This window comes from Gadus chalcogrammus, chromosome 16, assembly GCF_026213295.1.
Source record: "Gadus chalcogrammus isolate NIFS_2021 chromosome 16, NIFS_Gcha_1.0, whole genome shotgun sequence".
NCBI classification, from domain to species: Eukaryota; Metazoa; Chordata; class Actinopteri; order Gadiformes; family Gadidae; genus Gadus; species Gadus chalcogrammus.
The window spans coordinates 28,376,259-28,399,613 of record NC_079427.1 but is presented as its reverse complement, the minus strand read 5'-3'; the positions used below and the strand labels follow the sequence as shown (position 1 = coordinate 28,399,613).

Here is a 23,355-nt window from a genome sequence, read left to right as displayed (position 1 = left end):
ACCAATGTTATCTGCAGTGGATGCAGAGACACTGATTCATGCATTTGTTTCGTCAAGACTGGACTATTGCAATGCACTGTTCTCGGGATTACCGAACTCTACCACAAAAAGTCTACAGCTGGTACACAATGCGGCATCTAGACTGCTGACCAGAACGAGAAAGTTTGATCATATTACACCTATTCTCGCCTCTTTACACTGGCTACCAATAACTTTCAGATCAGACTTTAAGGTGCTATTGCTAACCTATAAAGCCTTGCATGGATTATCTCCATCCTACCTGAAGGACCTGATTATTCCTTATAGTCCTTCTCGGTCCCTCCGGTCTTCGGGAGCTGGCCTTCTTTCATTGCCGAAGGTTAAAAAGAAATCGGCTGGACAGAGAGCGTTTGCCTATCGAGCCCCCTTCCTATGGAATAGGCTGCCATCAGTGATCAGGGAAGCTGACTCTGTGGAGCTATTCAAAGGAAAGCTCAAAACGCACCTCTATAATCTTGCATTTGGAGTGTGAAAACGACAGATGCGAAGTGAAGACTACTCTGTTTGCTTGTGCTTTTCTTATTACATTATACATTCCCACTATGTACTTTTCCGTTCTAATTCACTGTTCCGTTCTGTTCTAGCGTGTTGCGGGTACTGGACTGGATGCCTGGACTCTCCTCATGGATAACCGGCCAGAACCCCATCACCATTTCAATATGATGTGCATGTATTTACCTGTATGTCAATTGTGGCACCCATTGCACTCCTGACCATCCCTGGAAGAAGGGCTCCCCTACACTGCGTTTCTTCTCAAGATTTCTTCCTTGCTGATTCAAGGGAGTTTTTTCTTGCCCGTGTGGGGGCATGGGTAAAGGGGGGTGTCACAAATATTTGGCCTGTTAAGCCCTTTGAGACTGTAATGGTGATTAAGGGCTATACAAATAAAATTGAATTGAATTGAAGATGCAGACTCACCTCATTAGCTTTTAACTCAACTCCTGCTTTATCAATCAATGTCTGTTTATCCGCAGCGCGCTGCCACGGCGATTGTTTCCGGGCAACAAGGAGTCCTACTTAGTAATGGGCAAGGCGACAGCGGCGCATCCGCCCTGGCTCAGAGAGACCTTGACATCTCTAACATATGGCGCTTCTTCTTTTATTACATTGTATTGTTTTATTTCCTCTTACGTGCATTGTCTTTGGTACACTCTTGTTATTGCCCTTTTTTCAGGCTGGTTGTTATCCGTCTGTTTTTTGTCGCCCATACCAGTTCTATTTTTCTCCCCACTGTTTCCTTCCCCCCTCCACAATGACTTACTGACTTGTCAACCACTGAAACACAAGATAAAAAATACAACACCAAATAAATACTAGAAAATGCATTTCCTGCAGAAAATGCGGTGAGTGCTGTAGTACAAAGTGAGGTTGAAAATATATTTTAATAAGGCCACATAGATTAAGACTGTAAAACGTTAAATGGCTTAAATCAAGTGAAGGGATTTGAACAAAAGTTCAAAAGTCTAAATGGAGTAAACAATGTAAACATGCACACCATTTAAGCACTTTGGCCACTGAAAACTGTTTTTAAATGTGCCTTATAAATACATTTTACTTACTTACTTACTTAAGAAAATGTAAATGGTTGGAAACAAATAAGGTGACAGCTGAATGAATAGTGCAAAGCATTGCTAAAAATGTAAAATGAATTGAACTAAAGAATCTGAAAGGTCAAATGTATTGCCCTGCACTGCTTGTGTGTGTGTGTGTGTGTGTGTGTGTGTGTGTGTGTGTGTGTGTGTGTGTGTGTGTGTGTGTGTGTGTGTGTGTGTGTGTGTGTGTGTGTGTGTGAGAAAGAGAATAGCGAGCCGGTGCGTGATTAAAAGTAGCCCAATAGAGCGGGAAAAACAGCCCAATCTGGCAACACTGCCTGAACGTCCTCCAAAAGTAGCCCATTCTGGCGGGAAAATCCACCCAATCTGGCAACACTGCTGAACGTCCTCACTAGGGGTGTTAGTAAACACTACTGAACGTCCTCACTAGGGGTGTCACTAGGGGTGTTAGTAAATCAGAACCGTTTAGGAAAAATGAAGAAATCAAAAATAACACATACTATTTATTTAGCGATTAATAAAGCTACAAATGTTCCACTTGGACAACATTAAGGAGCTAATAAATGCACACGATAAATTGTGGGTAACTGAACACCGGGCATTAGGCTACGTCATGTAACGTGTAAATTCACGGTTCCAGTGCTGGCCCCGTGCGTTCACTCCAGACGCGACGGGGCGACAAGAACCCATGCAAAGTGAACGTAGAGACGCGGGCGAATTGGTCACGAGAGAAAACCGGCGACAAGTTTTGATTTGTCGCGCCACACTTCCCCGTGCACAGGCGAGCGCGTTCATGAGGATTTGTGCCGCGACAAATTTGCTCGAGTTGAAATATTTCAACTTTGATGCGAATTTCGCGTGATGACAGCCAATCAGCGTTCAACAGCGTGGCCACTGAGTGACATGTGTAACGTAACAGCCAACCAGCGTTCAACCGTCAAACTCGGTGCAGTGCAGTCCGGGGTGAACTGCAGCATGGAGGAGAAAGTGATTGTTGCCGTTTGCGACTCCCGGAGCTCTATATATAATAATATATAATATAATATAATTGTTTATATAATATCACGGCCAAAAGCTCTGTGCGCCTCCTGATGGCCGTAACGTGGGGAGCTCATAGGGATTGGGCTTCTCGGGGTTTGTTTAACGCACAGTGTTCCCTTCTCTCGCTCTTTCCTGTGGCTCTCTAAACACACTCACTCCCCCCGCCCATTGCGAGTCCACGAGATTCTCATGGACGCGCGTGTGTGACGTAGTCTGGAAGGCGCGCTGCTGTAGGTGTGTGTACCTCCGACCAGTGAGTGAGAACAGCCAGAGAGAGAAAAAAGGATGGAAACGGAGGATTTGGTTTCGAAAAGGAATAGCACTGGATCCTTCGTCTGGCAGTGTATATATAATAATTATTATTCAAACTGTTAATAAATAATTAACGGTTTGAATAAATGCTGTGTTGGTAAATCTAACTTGCTGTGATTTTCCTTTTCTTATGTGCAAGTTCTAAATTGTTCCAATAGAAAGCACTAATGAGTTTAAACAATATGTTGTTTCATGTAATCTACATGCACACTTATGTTTCAGTAATACTAGAATTATTACTGACGTAACATTATGCCAGACATGGTTGAATCGAGCATTTATGATGTGCTCTAGAGGAGTTTCAAAATATATCGAGATATATATCGTGTATCGAGATATAGTAAAAAAATATCGAGACATTCATTTTGGCCCATATCGCCCAGCCCAAGTGGAAATACAAGAGGCGTCAAAGAACCGATGTGTTATGCGCCATAAAACCAACAGCAAACACTTGCGTTACAGTGTGTGTAAACACACACACGTGGCGCTCGCAAGGTCGTGTCTCATTGGCGGGCCAAATTCTCTGGGCGGGCAAGGCAGAAAAAGGGGAGGAGCTTAGAACCCTTATGACGACATATGGGACCACATTCCAAATCAGCGCGCTTGAGCCTCCGTTTTTTCAAAGGCGTGTAGAACACCTAATGCTCGTTTTACACCGAATGCAAGTTATAGCCACTGGGGGACCATGGCACTGGCGTTGCCATGGCGGCGCGCATAGTCGCAGCGGCTCAGTGCTCCCAAAAACAATGCAGTGAAATCAGTCAAATGAAACCAAATCAATCGTCAAATATTGTCTACAACAGAGAGGATTTATTTCACTTCGGTAGAACATGCCAAATTCCGATAACGAGTGCCTTTCAACACTCGCATGGGATTCCTCCGGGAATATCAAGAACACCGGCGTCTCCATGGATAGATACACCGAGCGGCATACCCCGAAGACGGAGGAGGGAACGTAAACAGAAGCGGGGTTGCAGGTCTGGCGACTTGGCTAGGCTAAAAAGGGCTCCAAACAGACCACCACTGCCCAGTCTTTACGTCGCAAATGTCAGGTCTCTAGGAAATAAGATGGACGAGCTTCATCTAGATATATCGACGCGGTCAACCATACGAGACAGCTCCATCATCGTTATCACGGAAAGCTGGCTACACTCGGGGATCTCAGATGCAGCAGTGGAGCTGGCAGGTCGCTCACTTCATCGCAGCGATAGAACAGAGGCTTCTGGTAAGAGCCGTGGAGGAGGACTATGTACATATGTAAATAAGGACTGGTGTACAAACTCCACTGTCATTGATCAGCATTGTTCACCTGATCTAGAGATGCTAGCAGTCAAATGCAGACCATTTTATTTACCACGCGAATTCTCCGTTACCGTGGTAACCGCTGTATACATCCCACCAGATGCCAACGTTAATGCAGCACTTGGCTATCTACTAGCAGCTATAAACAAACAGCAGACCACTTATCCAGAGGGCGTTTTTATCGTGGCTGGTGACTTTAACCATGTCAACCTCAAGACGGTGCTGCCTTGCTTTGATCAACACGTAAAGTGCGCAACTCGAGGAAAAAATATTCTGGACTGTGTGTATTCAAATATTAAAAAGGGATACAGGGCCTCACCCCTCGCACACCTGGGCCAGTCTGATCACCTGTCACTAACCCTGATTCCCGCATATCGCCCCATCATTAAAAAACAAGAAGCTACCATTAAAACGTTTAGGAAGTGGCCTGAAGATGCATCTCTACAGCTCCAGGACTGCTTTGAAAGAACAAACTGGACCTTGTTTTTTAATCAGGATGTAAATGAGTATGCCTTCGCTGTCCTCTGTTACATCAGGACCTGCATTGAAAATAATATCACCAACATCACCCGCAGCAGGATTCCCCCTAACAGGAAACCCTGGATGACTGGGGAGGTACAGGCCCTTCTGAGGGAGCGCAACGCAGCTTTCAAATCAGGTGACAGAGCACAGTACAGCATAGCCAGGCACAACCTGAAAAAAGGCATCAAGCAGGCCAAAGCCATGTACAGGGAGAAGATTGAGGGCCACTTCACCAACAGAGACCCAACACAAGTGTGGCAAGGCATACAACAGATCACGAACTACAGGGGAAGCCGCAACCCACCGACAAACATCAATGCCTCCTTAGCAGAGGAGCTCAACCACTTCTATGCCCGCTTCGAGACACCTGGGCTAGATAATGGAGCTGCTCCCCCACCTGCTGGCACAGACCACGCAGCCATGGTAACAGCAGAGGAGGTAAGACTCATCCTCAGGTCTGTGAACACAAGGAAGGCAGAGGGACCAGATGGCATTCCAGGAAGAGTGCTCAAAGAATGCGCATACCAGCTTGCAGATGTCTTTACGGACATTTTTAATATGTCTTTAGCCAAAGCGGTCGTACTAACCTGTTTTAAAACAGCCACTATTATACCTGTGCCCAAGCAAAGTAACATCAGCACCTTAAATGACTATAGACCTGTGGCGCTCACTCCCATCATCGCCAAGTGCTTTGAGAGGCTGGTGGCGAAGCGCGTTAAGGCTTTCCTCCCTCGCTCCCTGGACCAGCATCAGTATGCTTACAGGGAAAACAGGTCCACTGAGGACGCTATCGTCACAGCCCTCCATTCAACGCTGACACACCTGGACAAGAAGGAGACATATGTAAGACTACTCTTTATAGATTACAGCTCGGCTTTTAATACCATCGTCCCCAACCGGCTGATCACCAAACTTCTTGATCTGGGCCTCAGCTACAGCCTGTGTATGTGGATTAAGGATTTCCTAACAGATCGCCCGCAGACAGTGAGACTGGGTCCTCACTAATCCTCGAGCCTGTCCCTCAGCACTGGAGCTCCACAAGGCTGTGTATTGAGTCCCCTGCTGTACTCCGTATACACATATGACTGCACCAACACCCATCCTTCAAATACTGTGATCAAATTTGCAGATGACACCACTGTGGTAGGACAAATCACCCATGAAAATGAAAGTGCCTACAGAGACGAAGTTGACAGACTGACAGAATGGTGCAAAAAAACAACCTGACCCTGAATGTCAGAAAGACAAAAGAAATCATAGTTGACTTCAGGCGGCAAAAGGCGAACCCCCAACCCCTCATCATCAATGGTGAGGAAGTAGAGAGGACCTCCTGCTTTAAGTTCCTGGGGGTTATGCTCTCAGAGGACCTGAAATGTGTGATGAACACAACTGCCACAGTAAGGAAAGCACAACAGCGGCTCTACTTCTTGAGAATATTGAGGAAAAACAACCTGTCTCCCGAGCTGCTTAAGACTTTTTACCACTGCTGCATTGAAAGTGTGATCACTTACTGTATCACTGCATGGTACGTCAACTGCACAGAAAAGGACAGGAAATCCCTCAGTCGGGTCATAAGGTCTGCTGAGAGAATAGTTGGACTTCCACTGCCTTCCCTGGATGACATCTTTAGGACGCGCTGCCCTCCACCCACTCCTACCCTCCACCCAGCACAACTGCACTTTTGTTAGTGGTTGCACAAACAAATTTCGTTGTGTATCCAATGCACAATGACAAATAAAGTCTATTCTATTCTATTCTATTCTATAAGGCAGGCTAGGGGAACTCATATTTGTGTTCGAAAACCTCATAAAGTCAGATTTTCATGCCATGGGACCTTTAAGAAGTAGGAGTGTCAGAATGGGCAGACGTCTTCAATGAAAACAGCTGAAAACAAAGCCGGTATGAAACTAAAACTGTGATTCTGAAGAAATTTTTAATGATATCGAAATACAGTGTAGATATTAGGGGTGCAACGGATCAAAAAACTCACGGTTCGGATCGTTCCTCGGATCAGAGTCACGGATCGGATCATTTTTCGGATCAGCAAAAAAAAAAAAAAAAAATAGCGTTTGTGATTGCTTTAGCCAGGTCTGATTGTGGAGGAAGGGGCTGCTTAAATGCCGCGGTGATGAGCGGTTGTTGAGCCGCTTTCGGTTTCACTCCTGTCAGTGAAACACCGGGGTGATGTCGCTGTAAATGCGTGGCCATGCTCGATTTTTTTTTCTTTATGTTAGCAATCGCTATGTCAGCTAAGTGTTACGTCTGTGTGGTAACCTAGGCGACAGGTTTGTGTGGCAGCGCGAGTATATGGAAACAGACGTAGCACTGGAAGCAGCAGTTATCGTTACAGTAGCCACCGAAGTCTAGCCTACTTTTATTTTCCATGCCCACTGTTCTTCATGTTGTACGTTGAGGACAATAAATCACAACGAGCCATAGGACTGTTTGCTTATTGAAAAGGGAACTGTTGCAGACTTTTACCCAGAGCGTGTTAAGTAGCTCTGTCCCTGGAACTAGCAGGAATGGTTATGGCAGCTGTGTGTGGACTGAACATGCGCACAATTTTTTTTTTTCATAAATCAATCCGCGGATCATGCGTGTGCCGAACCGAAATAGATGATCCGAACGGATCACGGATCAATGATGATCCGTTGCACCCCTAGTAGATATGTGTCGCTTTGTTTAATGGTTTGGACGAAGATAAACGGTTGAAAATGTAATTAGTTACGACTTAAACTGTTGAAGTACCAGAGGACCTCCAATTGACTCCAATGTTAAAAAAAGATAGTATTTTAAAAGTAGAATATCTTAAAAAGTGTAAAATATTAAAAAAATCTGAAATGAAGCACTCGATTCCAAGCTATTCTGAACATTTTAAAATTTGAATAGAGTCTCTAGGAGAAAAATTTAGGAAGGAGATAGGTCCCAAAGTTTGTAGAGAATAATAAAGAGGAAAAAAAGAAAGAAAGAATAAAAGAACATAGTTGAGCGCTGCATGCAGCAATCACCTGATTAAAAGGGTTTCTTTGATGGCTTCTGTCCATCACCAAACTCGAGACAATTCGATGTGGGTTAATGAATTGAAACATGTTTTGTTGTAAAACAACACTATATGTGAAGAGAATAGATAATGTTGATCTCTTAGGAACTTGATACTGCTGCTATTGTAATCCGTTGTGCGTTGGCTCTCTACTATAGCGCGGTGGTATTTGAGACGCATGTCAACCCACTATGAAGGATGGATCTAAACCTATTGGCTGCCTGGTGCAGTACACACGCAGTATACATGACCCTTTATAGCTGTTGAATTCTCCCATGTGTAGGACAGATGGGATATGAAGAGTAACAAAAAGCATAGCATATATTTGTAAATCTATCTATAATAATAATATGTTCCATCTAAATGAAGTGCTTATTTTTTAGTCCATTCAAATAAAGACGTTGCGAGATTAGATCGTTTTCTATTTTCCCTTTTAAACCAAACCACAACACATTCCTGCTTTCAACAACGGTCTTAAATATAGTTTTTTAATTTCAAGTATTTTACTCTGAGCATATTACTCAGAGCATTCATCTTAAATAGGAGTACATGAAGAAATTATGCTTTCTGAAACTTTTACATGTTGGTAATGTCATGCATGATGGGGAGCAGCCTACCTGTCTGTCTGACAGGATAAAGCCCTGTGTCAGTTTGACAGAGAGCAGCCTACCTGTCTGTCTAATAGGGGTCAAGACCTGTCTGAGGGGGTAAGGACATGTCTGACTGAGGGGGTTAAAGACCTGTCCGTCTGTCTGATGGGGTAAAGACCTCTCTGTCTGATGGGGTAAACACCTGTCTGTTTGAGGGGGTAAAAACCTGTCTGTCCGACTGTGTAAATCCTAGCTGTCTGTCTGACGGGGTAAAACTCTACCTGTCTGTCTGAGGGGGTAAAGCCTACCTGTATGATGGGGTAAAGCCTACCTGTCTGTCTGAGGGGGTAAAGCCTACCTGTCTGAGGCTCTTCAGCACCTCGGTGGCCTGGTCATGTCGGCCCTGCTTGGCCATGCCCATCATCTCCTGGATCATGCCGATGCGTCTCTGGTAGGGCGGGGGGGGCGGCCCCCGGTTCAGCCTCTCCCCCGACCGCAGCAGGGCCAGGATGTCCCCTCCCCCGCCACGCTCCTTGGTTGGGGTCCGCCTCCAGCTGTGCTGAGGGCTGCCCCCCCCTTCCTTGGGGCCTTTTGGGTGCTTGGCTCCCATGGTTTCACTGGGGTGGTGTCAGCGTACAGTACTGGTCCTACCAGAGATCATACGGTGGTGGTGACAACAGTACTGGTCCTGCCAGTGATCCTGTGGTGGTGGGGGTGGTGACAACAGTACTGGTCGTAACAGCCGTCCTGTGGTGGTGGTGGTGGTGGTGACGACAGTATTGGTCCTACGAGCCGTCCTGTGGTGGTGGTGGTAGTGACAACAGTACTGTTCCTCCCAGCTGTCCTGTGGTGGTGGTCGGTGACAGTGCTGAGGGCGGCCATGAACCACCACATTTGAGTAAAGCCTACAAGCCAATCTTATGAGCCCAGTGAGACAGTAGTGAAACAAGGCAGGTGTTCACATCTTCTTGAAGGCCTCAGGATGAGTGAGGGTCTGGAGGAGGTAGAGCCTACAGAACTGTCTGATCATGTCGTAGGTCTCGATCCGAACTTGACAAGATGTGTTGGCTGTTCATACCACTACCAACCATTCTGGGGTGATACCCTCCCACACACACACTCATAGGTGAGCTTCGATCAACATCACTTTTTTAGTGCAAAAGAAAACTGGACCCACCTCGGATCGTCTCGTCAGGTAGAGAAAGCCTTCAGCCCGACCTGATGGATAATCCAGCAGACCCTAGGTTTGCTTACGGTCGACACCGGGGCCCGGTCTCTGATCCCGGGATGTGATACGGTCCACACCTTACGGTCAACACCGTGATGTTTTGCAGTCCACACCGGGGGATGTGTTACAGTCCAGTTTACGGTCCACACTTCTGCCCGCCGCAGTCACTTACTTACCGCTACATCCAGACGGAGTCATCGCACAATCCCGGAGAAGAATATCCGTGCAACGTGCATTTCTACCTTGAACCCTCTTCTTTTCATCACCTACCACATGTCTTACTCCTGGTGCATCCTTCCAGAGCTAGATAGAGACGAGGCGGGCGTGTTGAGTGTGAAGCATGACCAGGCAGGTCAGTGTTTACGTCTATCTGCTGGGAGGGAGGGCTCTCGATGTAGTCTGCCCCGCCTTCTGCCATTCACGTTTCATCCGCATGGAAACATCTCACGGTTCTTCTGCCAACCTGGACCGCGTCACGTAAACGTTGCATCCTCCGAGTCGATACGACGGATACCGAAAGGCGATGCATCACCTCACACGTAAGAGGGAGGTGGTCTGACTTGGAGGTCACCAGTCTGAATTATGGATCAGACTTCGTTCACTGGATGAGCGCAGGTCTTCCCAAACAAGGCCATCAGAGGGAGGCAGCGATGGCAGGGAGATATGAGGTTTGTTATTTACTTAACTGATGGACTTTAATGGATTGATGGATTAAATCGAGGCCAATAATAACTTGCTATTTTCGACCACATGATACAGATGTGATCAAAGATTGAACTTTGCAGACATCTGGTGGCTGCAATCGTAATGCAGAGATAGAGTAAATTACCCTTAGCTAATACTTACATAAATGTGTTTCGACATTAATCTTCAAGAATGATTTAGTTGATTACCTATAAATATGGCCTAGAAACAAGAAATTAAATTGAGGTCATCATCACCGGCCCAACTCAGCCACAGAATAATTAGAGCTGACCTTTAACGATATACACGATGCAGTTTTAAAGTATATTGTCATGGCCTGTGGCCACCCTACCCCTACTGTTAAGGTTGCAAAGTTGGACTGTAAGCCATTACCTGGTGGTTGGGCGTCAAACTCTCTACTTGTGTGTACTGACTTGAAACCCTGCAAACACCCAATTCCGTTTACAAAATCCCAATACTTCATAGTCTGCACCAATACAAAATTACAAATATGAAAAAGCTAAGGAGACAAATGTTTTTTGAAATGTATATTTTTGGTTTGCCTTTAATACATGTCTATTTACAGTAGTACGTCATCAACCATTGTATTCAATAACTAAATGTTAGTTTATTTTCTCCACGTGGGAGAAGAGTTCAGGATCAACATCACACATTTTAAAAACAAAACCTAATCTGCACCAAACCAACATGAAGTATGGTGAATGTCGAGCACAGCTGCCGGTGGCTTTGTTTTTTTTTACTTGATGGTGTCCTGGTGGTGAAACACCTCCTACTCCCTGACCGCCTCCCTGTCCACCTAAGAGCCACCAGTGGAGGCCTCCCTCATCTCCTCCCAGTGTCTGAGGTCTTTCAAAACTGACGTGGTTGGTTCTGAGAACTCATTTCAGATCTAGCATTGAAAAAGATACTCAACATTGACAGATTAAAACCAACTCAAAAAAGTACTATGGATTTGATCGTAGGGCCCTGGGATGAGGACTCTTTGTGGCTCATCGTCATGACCGCCAGACTTTTCTTCACAAGTGCAATGCTGAAATGGACTGCCTCATGGGGAGCCTCATCTCCGCCACTGCTTTCTACTCTTCGTCACTGCACTGTTTTCTGCTTAATTGGCAACACCATAAGTTAGACACGAACTTTAACAGGGCTTCAAACAGCAAATTATGTTCCTGCACTACAAAGAAAACCTATGGGGCATTGCATTAACAACAGGACAGGATTGGACCTGCGATCGGGTTATTTGGAATATCAAACAAAACATAAGAGGGATAATTGATTCCAAATTACTCCTGGGCTACATGTATTGTGAACACAGAAACAGTGGTACAGGAAAACAAGAGGGGAAGGGGGGGGGGGGGGGGGGGGAGACAGGGGTCCCTACAGATGACTCCCAGGAGGGCTACACCCTGAAGACCTCGACCTCGCATTCAGAAGGTGTAACCTGCAGGGGGAGCCTTGTCATCCTTGTTGCTCTCCAAGGAGAATGGAGGAATGCGGACATCAAAGTGGGAGCCGTCTGTCCTCTCGATGCGAAACGTGCCCCTGTGGAGACACGGGGGGAGGGGGGGGAGATAAGCACATGGAGAAGCTAATACAAGCTGACGACGGATGGGCTGAGAGGACTCACCACATGTGACCGCTGGGGGCCTGGAGGGACACGTGGCTACTGTACTGGAAGGCAGGCTGTTCTTTAGACAACACGGGCTCCTGGGTGACAGGGATGTCAAAGGGCGTAAGACGCAAGGAGGAAGGCATGGATAGGTCAGACTTACCAAGTCATGGCTGTAAATTACCTTTGAGGCAGGAGCTTATCCAAATCACATTATCACATTTGTCGTAGTACAAACAGTTTCAGTAGATATCATTTAAAGTGCTAGAAGTAAATGTAGCTTAATTGAAGGAGCTTTAAAGCCCTTCATTTACTTTTTGGCATGGTTTCTTCATTGTTTGTTTGTTTGCTTGTGAGGCAGTGTGTACTGACCCGACCCACCACACCACGGCCTCGCACCGTCTCCAGGGTGCCGGAGAGGCTGAAGATCCTCCAGTGTCTCTCCCTCAGCTGGACCACCTCACTGCCCATGTTCTCTAGACGGATGCAGTACCTCCACTGCACAACCCAAACACAATGCCATTACTGAGTGAAAGGAGGAGGATGTGACCAAATCCTGTGCCCCTCGTAAAACATAAGGTACACACCCAGTAGACGTGGGAGTTCTGGGCCTCCTGGGAACAGAGATTACAAAAAAAGACGATTACAAACTAGAACTGCTAGTCGTCATGAAATGTATTCCCAAATAGGGGTGTGAACGGTTACAAAAAAATTGTAAACGGGTACACAACCCCTTTTTTTTCGTGTACACGGTTAACCTTTTAATTAATTAATGATTATTATTATTTATTTTTTAAAGTGGACCGCAGTCACGCTATAGGGGGATTATTTGTTTATCAACACGGCGGATGCGCAAGCAGAATGATCGCAAAAAATAAAATTTGTTTGACCGGTTGCCATGGTTATCTCTGTGTGGTTAAATTGCAGTTGCGGTGTTAATTAGGATGTTGTCAGCTTACTGTTACATTCAACTTTAATCAGAAAATGTGGTTATATGCTATAGACCCTATAGTATCTGTGGTATAAAGGCTGGGACGAACTTGAAATTATAAATATGTACACTTTATGTTGAAAGTATGGGCCGTCGCGATTCCCATTGAAACAATGGCGCGGTGATTTTATTTATTTTCTATTAAGGTTTTCGTTTACTGATTTTTCCTAAACGGTTATGATTTACTAACCGGTTACACGTGTACCCGTGCACACCCCTATTCCCAAGCACACACCACCGACTGCACATCTCAAGCCAACAGGGCCTATTTTGTCTACAGGAGGTGCCATTTCCTCACCCTCATGCCCATGTAGAAGGGGATGACAGTAACGCGGATGTTCTCGGTGGTCTCGCGGTGAACATCCGACAGCTCCAGCCAGGGGTGGTTCTTCTCCTGCCACGCCTTCAGCGTGTCTCTGGCTGTAAAAGGAGGCGCTACACACACACACGCATTTAATTATTTATTTGAATCCACCAATCACATTACAAGAGACAAGATTAAAATATTTCAGAGATAAGATAAGTCATTGTTCAAGGGTACAAAAAACATCTCCTGCGCCACACGGCCAGACTGCTGATATGGAGCAGAACTTTGCTAATTGTTTAGATTTTCTGCTGGAGAGCACCGCCAGCCTTAACCCACTGAAAACACGGTTGTGGACATGCCCCAAGCTTCCAAAAATAAACACTATTAGCTTGCATTGGTAGCCTAGGTCCCTTAGTATTTCCAGAATGGGCTGGTATTTAATGATTTTATCGTTGAAAGCAATTTCCATGTACAGATCAAACACACAGCCTATCTCAAGTAAGAGCACTTCCCTTTTGTCTCTTTTTAAAAACACAACATCAGGGGTATTTGGGATGTTACACATCACATCAATAGAGCTGTTAAACCATTCCGGCATGATGTGTGAATGTTTGTACATGGAAACACACACACACACACACACACACACACACACACACACACACACACACACACACACACACACACACACACACACACACACACACACACACACACACACACACACACACACACACACACACAGCTAGGGTGATTGGTGGTGATTTGTTAAGTGGTGATATCCAGCTTTTTTTACTTTTCACTTCTCAGGGTTGTGAATTTGCCGCCACACTCGCAAAGCGAGTGACCGATAACAACAGAGTGGGCATCCTGACAAATCACAGTACACTGGGCTACTCGGGAGGGGAGCCTTAAAGTGACATGATATTAAACAGCCCGTTTTTGAAAGCCGCTGAAATTGGTATTGCAGAAATGAACACTGAGAATAATAAGGGATATTTCTAAAATACAGCCATGTAACCCTATTCTAACCTCAAATGCAATTATTAACCCTAAAAAAGCATGATATGGGAACTTTAAAACAAGTCTGAGTGATGGATATATTCATTCAGTATGATGGACTGAGTGTTTACCTTTGGCGGGGTTGAACAGCAGGAAGCGCTCAAACAGCTCATGCTGGATGGGGACCTGCTCTGTGGAGTTGTAGGGCAGGATGTCTTCGTGGCTCACGTAGTCCAGACCTGGACCACAACACCGGTCAGAGGTATGGACACACACAGAGGGTGAGGAGGATCAAATGAAATGTTCTGAATGACGGACAGGTGTGCCACTCTAAACAAAAGGCCATACACAGGGCTCCAGAGTGCGACCAAAATATTTAATAGTGCGACTAAAAAAAATTCAAGGTCGCACTGGTGCACCTGACGCTGCTCGGGTGATTTTTTTTTTTTTTTTGCGCAAGCGCAGCATCTCTCCGTTTGCCTGATTTGTTGTCACCAATAAGAGACAGAGCTCAGGGCGTTTCTTTGCCTCTGATTGGCTGTCGTCCTTTTCACTGCTCCAAGTGTGAGTTCAAAAAATGCGATCAACCTGAGCAGGCTGAGTGCCAGAGTTGCCTAAATGAAACAAAAGAAAATAAACGAGACGACAAAACGAGTGAAAATTAAGAGAGGTAGAAACATTGAAAGCTTTTTCATTAAGAAATCCAGCCAAGACACGGAGACCTCGGCGACGGTCCCTGGGAAGATGCCAACTGGCCCCGGTCCTTCGGCGATAACATTAGATTCGGAACCAGAGGAGACAACCGAGTCCGAGATTGAGCCCGGCCCCGAGACTCAAATTAAAAATCCCAAAATGTACTCTTTCAAACATGACTGGTTGACACAATTTCCCTGGCTGAGATACGACAAAGGACGGAATGCAATGCATTGCATTTACTGTCGGGAGTGCGATCAGAATATGGCCGGTAAGAGTGCATTCGTAGGCGAGGCAACGGCGTTTCATATCGAAACGTTAAAAAAACACATCATGTCCAAAAAGCATACAATATGCCGTGACAAATGTGTAGATTAAGTGGCCCCTCCCCCAGCTGCATTTCAGAGGCAGGCAGTAGTAATCAGGTCCTCGGAGGAATCCGAAATTATCATAAAATGTAATGTTGCATACAACATTGCAAAGGAGGAAATGCCGTTCACCAAATTTAAGTCAGAGATTATTTTGATGAAGAAAAATGGATTAAACGTCAACCAGACCTACAGCAATGATACGGCATGTGCCCAATTTATTGGTGTAATAGGAGATACATTAAAGAAGAAGACAGCTGCGGACGTTGCTAAACTGCGTTCAAGTGAGCCGCCATTCGTTCATCCGCGGTCAAGCCAGCCGTCACACAAAATCTTTGTGCGCCTTTACTCTAAACAGCCCTTGGGTGGTATCTCGCAACGTTTTCAAAATAAAACCCTTCACCTACGTGTGTAGGTAATATATAGAACACTAGATGTCTTACGGCGGCGTCTAGAACGGCCGCACTTGCGACCATCTTGCCAGTCAGCTGCTCGCCCCTAACATTGTGCTGGTAGTGGTACATGTACTTTTTAAATAACAATAACTTGCTACATTTTCAACCGGTTTACCAACGGTTTGGTTTCTTGCAAACGTTATTAACGTGGTTATAATATTGTACCTATTTTAGAACATTATTTTTTCTTTTTTTTAGAATCTAACATAATTATTCATCAGTATCAAGTATGCAGTGCCGTAACTACATCTCTGACGTTTATAACAAAACAAACCGTTTCAAAATTTAGCAAGTTATGGTTATTTAAAAAGTACATGTACCACTAACAACACAGTGTTGTGGGTGAGCAGCTGGTGGCAAGTTGGCCCCCAGTGCGGAAGTTCGACTCCATTGGCCAGCAGAATATGCAAATGTGAGTTTTTCAAATGACATTTTCTCAAAATCTATACTGTAAAATCACATGGTTCCTTGTGTAAAAGTAGTCAGTACAACAGTAAGTATGGTCCTATCAGTCAGTGGCGAAAATATGCATATGTGAGGTTTTTTTATTGGGCTTAAAATAAAGAAAATTTCTCTACACCTTATTGTTGTTAAAAAATCATTCACATTATATTAAAGTTTAGAAAGCTATAAAAAGGTGACCTTTTGGCGTTAAGGCGACGCAATGATAACAATTTGGGTGCACCTCAATTTTCTGCTGGTGCACCTAAATAAATAAGTTAGGCGCACCAGTGCAACCAGTGCAAAATGTTAGTCTGGAGCCCCGATACAGGAGAACAGATTGAGAACAGAAGATTTGATGCTCGTTTGTGTCATCAATACGTAATGTATACCTCTATAAACCCCAACCAGGAAACCTTTGGCATGGTTTTTTACATAAGCATTTACAGCATGTTAAAAAAAAAAAAGTTGCCAATACCGTGTTTTCTACAATAATCATCCAACAATGTAGAGTTCTATAGAGCAGTGTTTTTTGAACTCTCTGGGTTAAACGTACACCAAATATCAAACCAAACCCTCAAAGCACACTAACTTAAATTCTTGGTAATAGATTAGGAAGAATGTCACAACTGGTGGAAATGTTTCACTGCATTTCCCACATGTGCGCAAATAGCTCACGGCATGTGGGCAGCATACCTGGGATGGCGTACAGGGCTCTGCTGTCGTCATGGTTGGCCAGAAACGTCACAGCCTCTGTCTGGGACCTCTGGGACTGTCAACAACAGCATACAACAATTGGCAGTCAGAAGAAGGACTTCAAGTCTTTTTCGTTCAAGGGGACATATTGTACCACCAGGTGTGAGTGTAATCAGCCCTTACAAGCCGTTTCGAAAATCTGCCCAGTCTGACATCACTAGTGGGCGTGTCCGCCTAGATCTGTGCTGAATAGATGAGCAACGTTTACTTCAGTCCACTGGGTAGGCTGGTAGACTGATCTATCCAGCACACATCTAGGTGGAAACGCCCACTTGTGATGTCATAAGGGAGAGATTTTGTAAGTGCGAATCACACTCGCACCTGGTGGTATACAATGTGTCCCCTTTAACATTGATCAGTGCTTCACACACGGAGCAATAAATACATTTAATTTAATTAATTCATAATTAAGACTTTAATTGTTACACAAGTACAAATGCTATTAAAGGAGAAGTATAATAAGGAATACCTAGCACAGGAGGATGCAACGATAAGAGCCCAAATGGCTAATATTGCATTGTCTAGGACCATAGTGAACGCTTCCAAATCAGCATTTTTTAACCACTAATATTGCTAAAAATAGCACCAAACCTCTGCAGTAACAAGACTAGGGTTCCTACACATAAAACGAAGCATCAACAACTTAGTTATCATACCGGGAGTTTATTAAAAAAAGACTGCTTTACAAGTCTGTGCCTTACCGGTGGTAGGTAAATGTTTACCGGAAGTCCATACAAGTCGATTACCGAATGCAACGGAGTTCAGGCACAGACTTGTAAAACAGTATTTTTTAATAAACTCCCGGTACGCCAGCTAAGTTGTTGGTGCTATTTTTAGCAATATTAGTGGTTAAAAGCGTTCACAATGACCCTAGCCAATGCAGTGTAAACCATTCGGGCTGTTAGCGTCACTCTGGGCATTTCTATACTCGTTGATCAATGGAAAAAAAGGGTCTGCAGGCCTTATTTTATGTGTTTTCATGCCGAAAAGACACTGGGTTCAATTTTCCCCGTAATTCTACTTTAAGTGGACCAGATCATAGTAGCTGAATGCATGTCACCGAGACCTAGCACATACAACAGAGAGCAGAAAGCCTGTGGTGACTCACTATGTGAGGACAGTCCCTGGTATCGATCAGGACCTGGTAGTAGGTGTGAGTCTTCCCCTTAACCTCCTTGGAACCATGGGCACCGCCAGGGGGCTCGGGTTTACTGGAGGAAGGGAGGGGAGTTATACTAAGTGTCCAATAAGCTTAATCCTCTCTCGGACATGGACATCAAAATACACACATGCGAGTGGAGACTATGGCTGAAAATGATCTCCCAATATCATATTATTCAGTAGCTCTCCTGGATAATTAGCAGAATGACAGGCTGTGTATGGGGGTTTGTGGAGGGGCCTTACCTGTCGGAAACAGGCAGAGTGACGTCTCTGTCGTAGAGGCGGGCGTGCCATGGGAACAAAACGATGCCCCTGTATCCGAACACGCTGTGGAGGAACAACTGACAACACATGGTGAAACTAAACACCTCCCTGTACGATGTGAATGTGTGTTTGCAATGTACGAAGAATCGTGCTGAAAGGAACATTTCACCAGTGGAGACATGAATCTGTATTGAAAGTGGGTCATATATGTAGTCGAATAGTAACATAAATTTCTAATTCAGTGCCTTCTTGACAGAGAAAAAGCAGACATTAACTTTTTGGCGCTTGTGGATTGAAGACAAAAACTCACAAAATCAGTGTTCACTCCCTGAGGGACATAACATAACAGCCAATCAGCGTTCACTGCCTGCAGTCCAGGGTGAATCGCAGCAGGAAGAGAAATTTATTGTAGCCGTTTGTGGACTCCCGGAGCTCTATATCTAAATAATATAATATATTATATTAGGCATCAATATAATATATTATACAACGGGTGGCTTGAATCCAGCGATCTGATTGGTTCCCAACTGTTGTATAATGAGCGTATACATAACTGCTGTGATGCCCAATCATTTTGTGAAAGTTTGCATATCACTCCGCGCCTGGAAGTAGAAACAGTTACAAAGTAAAAAATATGTTGAATGATGGAGAGGGTGTAAATGTTGTTACTCCGGGAGTGAGCAAGGCGATGGAGAGACTAACGAAAGCTTAGGCACACGGCGAGTGAACTGCTCCATAGGATAAATTGCCGGCGAACCGCTCTAGCGGAGCCTTCTCTCGGAGGGACGCTAAAGTGTGTTGCATACCGACCGTCGTGCATTTTGAAGGCAGCCAGGAGGGACTACTTTTTTGTATTCTTTAATAAAACAGCTACATTGACTTTGTTTTTGTTTTTTAAATGTAGTGTGTCTATGACTTTCGTTTTGCCATAATAGTAACCGTTGTATAAAAGCAATAGATCACTTCAGTCAGTGGTAGGTGCTCATTATACCACTGTGAAGGGGGTCGCCGGCCCTCCGCTGCGCGTCGGGGCCGGACAACGCCCCTTAACAGTGGCATAATGAGCACATTATGCACTCATTCACGTAATCGAGCAATCGCAATCAAATTACGTTTCAAAGTGGACCAGACATTTTTCTGTTGTTAAAATCGCTGGCAGAACGGCCTGGGGATCTAACACCGTAATATATATAAACTATAACCGCATTTCACATTAATCGCAATTATTACACGGGTCTTCTCAATGCCATGGAATGTTTCATTCACTTGCATGGGCCCTTCACAACTTCCGGCGGTGAATTATATTTGATAATTCACCGTTGCAAGTATAATCATGAGTATAATTGACCGGTGTCAAGGAAAACAAAGGATTTTTTGCCTCTGACGTCTTTGGTATCACTCCGCAAGTACCGGTAACTTGTCTACCCCAGCGTCTTCGGTTGCTAAGCGATGTCAACGTCTTTGGCAGACTATTTCTCTGCTGACCAACCCTACGAATGCTGGTAACAAATAGATTGTAAAAAGACACAGCATGTGGAGGAGGAGGAGCGGGCGAATCCGCTGTCAGTGCGTGTGCATACTGATACGTGGGTTTATCCAATAAGTGGTGGTGTACCCGCGCACCATTGGCATGCATCAGTGCTGTACAGTGAGACAGTTTTGATCGCATTTGCTATTAAAATATTTAACGTGCGAAGATAAATACAAGTCCACTCGCACCGGTGCGAAAGGGTGAGAAGGACCCGTGCCGAAAAAAAATACCTCTTTCTGTACGACTTTCAATGGCACTGCTAAGCGTGAGTGTGTGGGAGCATGATGGGAGCGATAAATGTAGGGATGCATGTAATTTATTTTGAATTATAGGCTCGCCAGTTCCGCTGAACTACTAAAAAACTACATTTCCCGAACATTCACACGTTGAGGAAGAGGCTTTGTAACGGTCGCGGGAAATTCACTTTTTAAGCAAAACAGAAAAATGAAAAGGTATTTCTCTGTATTCGGAAGTTCTTCTTCATCAAATAAAGATGGTAACTTGGGAAAAAAATCCACGTATGGAAGAGATTGACTCGGCGACCACAAGCACGGAACCGGCACCTTCGGACGAAGCCGACTCCACCCATGACTCCGTCTCGGCCAACGGGAAAACGTACAGGTTTAACCCCCAGTGGTTAAAAACGTTCAATTGGCTGGTCTACGACCAATCCAAGAAGACTATATTGTCTAATTTGTAATAATTACTTAATTTTGTTGAATGTGTTCACCACTTCTGGCTGCTGATGTTTTAAAAGAGGCTCTCATAGTCACTTTACTATTTAATATGTTCATTGTCACTTTACTGTTGTTAAATTTGTTCATATTGTGTTACTTTTGTATACACGTCCTATTCTGTTCATATAGTTATATCTGAATAATTTTTATTTTTTGACTATAGTATGTGTGCTACCAAAATTATTTTTGTGCTACTGAATTTTTTTGCTTGCTAGCACCAGTGCTACCATTTTAAAAAGTAAGCGTAGAGCCCTGCATGTATGCGCGCTTGTCTCTGTGTGCGAATGAGAATGACAGGGAGAAAGAGTGCTATGCGAAGAAGAATGAACGGAATGATATTTACGTATATTTAAAAATCACACATTGGCCTATGTATGGGAAACACTGATATAATATCACGGCCAAAAGCTGTATGCGCCTCCGGATGATATTGTAGCGACCCTGGGACTCTTAAGAAGTTTGTGTGTTATGTGTTTGCAATGTATTTCGTTGGCCAGTTGTTCCATGTGCATGTATTGGAGTGTTCTACCGGTCAATCAGTGTGGGGGGCGAATCACCAGGTCAGCTGGGGGAGGGGCTTGGGGAACAGGGGCATGCGCGTTGAAGGTGTTCTGCAGTGTGTGCGTTTCGGTGAATCAATTGTTGTTGGTGTGTATTTTGGCGTTGGTTACGGCGTTCCAATAACCAGGTATTTTCCTAATAAATATTCGTCTCATTGATACACATGTATCGAATTGTTTCCTAAATGTTAACTAATCAAATGCTGCTAAGGGTAGGAAGGAGTGTAAATGTGTGCATGGGTATTAGAGCCCGACCGATATATCGGCAGGCCGATATTATCGGCCGATATTAGGCATTTTTCAAACTATTCGGTATCGGCATTTATAATGGCCGATAAATTAATATAAAAAAAAAAAAAAAAAAAACTCTAACGCCCAAACCCGCTGATTCAGCCAGAGTTAGGCAGAGTGAATGACGGAGATCATCGGTGTTGTTCATGTGTGCAAGTGTGTTCATGGTAAGTTGGCAACTGTCACGAGACATACATTGCTTGAATAACAATTAAAAGAACATCCCCATCAATTCTCTAAAGTTAGCTGAGAGTGAAAAGGATTTAAAGGATAACTACAAATAACCAATGTTAGGGAAATTTTTTTTTTTTTTTTGTGCGTTTCTGGATTTCTTTTATTTATATATATATATATATATATATATATATATATATATATATATATATATATATATATATATATATATATATATATATATATATATGCCGATATATCGGCATATCGGATTTTTAAATCACAAAATATTCGTATCGGTATCGCCCTTAAAAATTCTATATCGGTCGGGCTCTAATGGGTATACAGCAGCAGCAGAGTCCATTCTTACCTGACCCGTTTCATATTTGCCGTGCTGTTTGACTGCCTCAAACACACCAACTGCTTCCAAAACCTTCTCCTCAGGCCTGCTCCTGCCAAACACAGGCAACTCTATTACCATTGGACAAGTCTTCATAAGGAGGGTCGTGAGTGAAGGAGAGGCCAAAATACGGGAGCAAACATTTGCCTTTTTCAAATGGTTGGAATAGATGGCCAAGTGGACACGTGGTAAAGAAAAGGAACACGTAATTGGGCTATGGCCACACCTACGAAAACGATAACCCCCCCCCCCCCATTTTACTTGGCAGTGTGGCAGGAATTTCTCCGTAATGATGGACTCAATGGATAGACGCAACTAGCTGTTTCTGCTACAGAACTCCGCCACCAAATAAAGAAGAGAAGGCAGAGTATGGGTATAGACTGCGCGCTGTTTACAAACACACAGTTGAAGAAGAAACTAAGAACCGTAACCTAAGGAACAGCAGCCATTTAAAACCTAATATTACCCCAACCTGATATTGGTGAAACACAACACTGCCAACGTTTAATACAACGAGCTATGTGTAAGACGGGTCATTTTCAGGGACGTAATGACTTCAAGACAGGGGTAGGAATGCTTATTGACTATCAGGTAATTTAATCACAGGCTGGAGCCGTCAAATATCAATTGCAACACTAGCTCTGGGTCCACTGGTGGATCTAACGCCATTATTTACGGCTGTCATCGCTCGACATGAAATCTGTCCCAATCTGGCAACCGTGCCCAGAGCTAACTGTGTTGGCTAAAGTCCTTACCATGGTTATCAGCGCTAGCCCAGGAGGACAGCAGACCTTACCGTGAGGACATAAACCGCTTCTGCTGGGTCTTGTTGGGCAGTCCACAGGCTAGACATTGGAGCCGAGGTCTGGTCACCTCGAACCCGTAGCTGTTGTCAACAATACTCAGTATTCTGTGAGCTTGTCTCTTGTTTAAAGTGTTAACAGTGGCTAATAACCCTCGACGTAGTGCGCAGGCGGCCATCTTTATCCTGTCTTCTCCACCGTGCACGGTCTGCTGTTCATGTCCTCCACGCGCAGGAATGCACACCGAGACGCGCGCACTGGAACCGCGCGGTCACGCGCATGACGCAGCGAGAAACACAAACGCGAATGTATGAGTAATGTTTTTTATTGAGTTTAATTACATTTAATGTTTGATATTTTGTACCCATTCTCTAGGGTCTGAAAAGGAATAATTTACACAAAAACGACAACGTCTAATCTAAGTAAGACATTGAAGACCCGTTTGGTGTGAGGTCCGAAATAAAATAAAAACAGCTTCAT

The 23,355-nt window shown here is 44.4% G+C and overlaps 2 protein-coding genes across 3 annotated transcripts in view; both read right to left on the bottom strand.

Moving 5' to 3' along the window:
* The window catches only part of LOC130405693 (leucine-rich repeat-containing protein 75A-like), a 49,033-nt gene extending 38,348 nt beyond the window's left edge, over positions 1 to 10,685 (bottom strand). Inside the window, exon 1 of the mRNA XM_056610864.1 lies at positions 8,758 to 10,685. Within this exon, the coding sequence (XP_056466839.1) occupies positions 8,758 to 9,009 (252 nt within the window). The 5' untranslated portion in view covers positions 9,010 to 10,685. The remainder of the gene's footprint in view (positions 1 to 8,757) is intronic.
* Positions 10,686 to 10,856: 171 nt separating this feature from the next.
* Positions 10,857 to 23,126, bottom strand: LOC130406512 (polymerase delta-interacting protein 2-like). 2 transcript variants are annotated; one of them, XM_056612136.1, is made up of 11 exons: positions 22,869 to 23,115; positions 22,043 to 22,124; positions 18,359 to 18,456; positions 18,063 to 18,165; positions 16,895 to 16,970; positions 14,373 to 14,480; positions 13,231 to 13,367; positions 12,529 to 12,555; positions 12,314 to 12,439; positions 11,960 to 12,039; positions 10,857 to 11,874 (listed from the first exon to the last, which is right to left on the bottom strand). In XM_056612136.1, exons 1-11 carry the CDS (start codon positions 23,051 to 23,053, stop codon positions 11,760 to 11,762), a joined length of 1,137 nt encoding a protein of 378 aa, XP_056468111.1. In that variant the 5' UTR covers positions 23,054 to 23,115; the 3' UTR covers positions 10,857 to 11,759. The 2 variants fall into 2 exon arrangements, with proteins under 2 accessions (XP_056468111.1, XP_056468112.1); XM_056612137.1 differs by having other exon boundaries at positions 10,858 to 11,874; positions 22,043 to 22,118; positions 22,869 to 23,126.
* Positions 23,127 to 23,355: the final 229 nt, after the last annotated feature.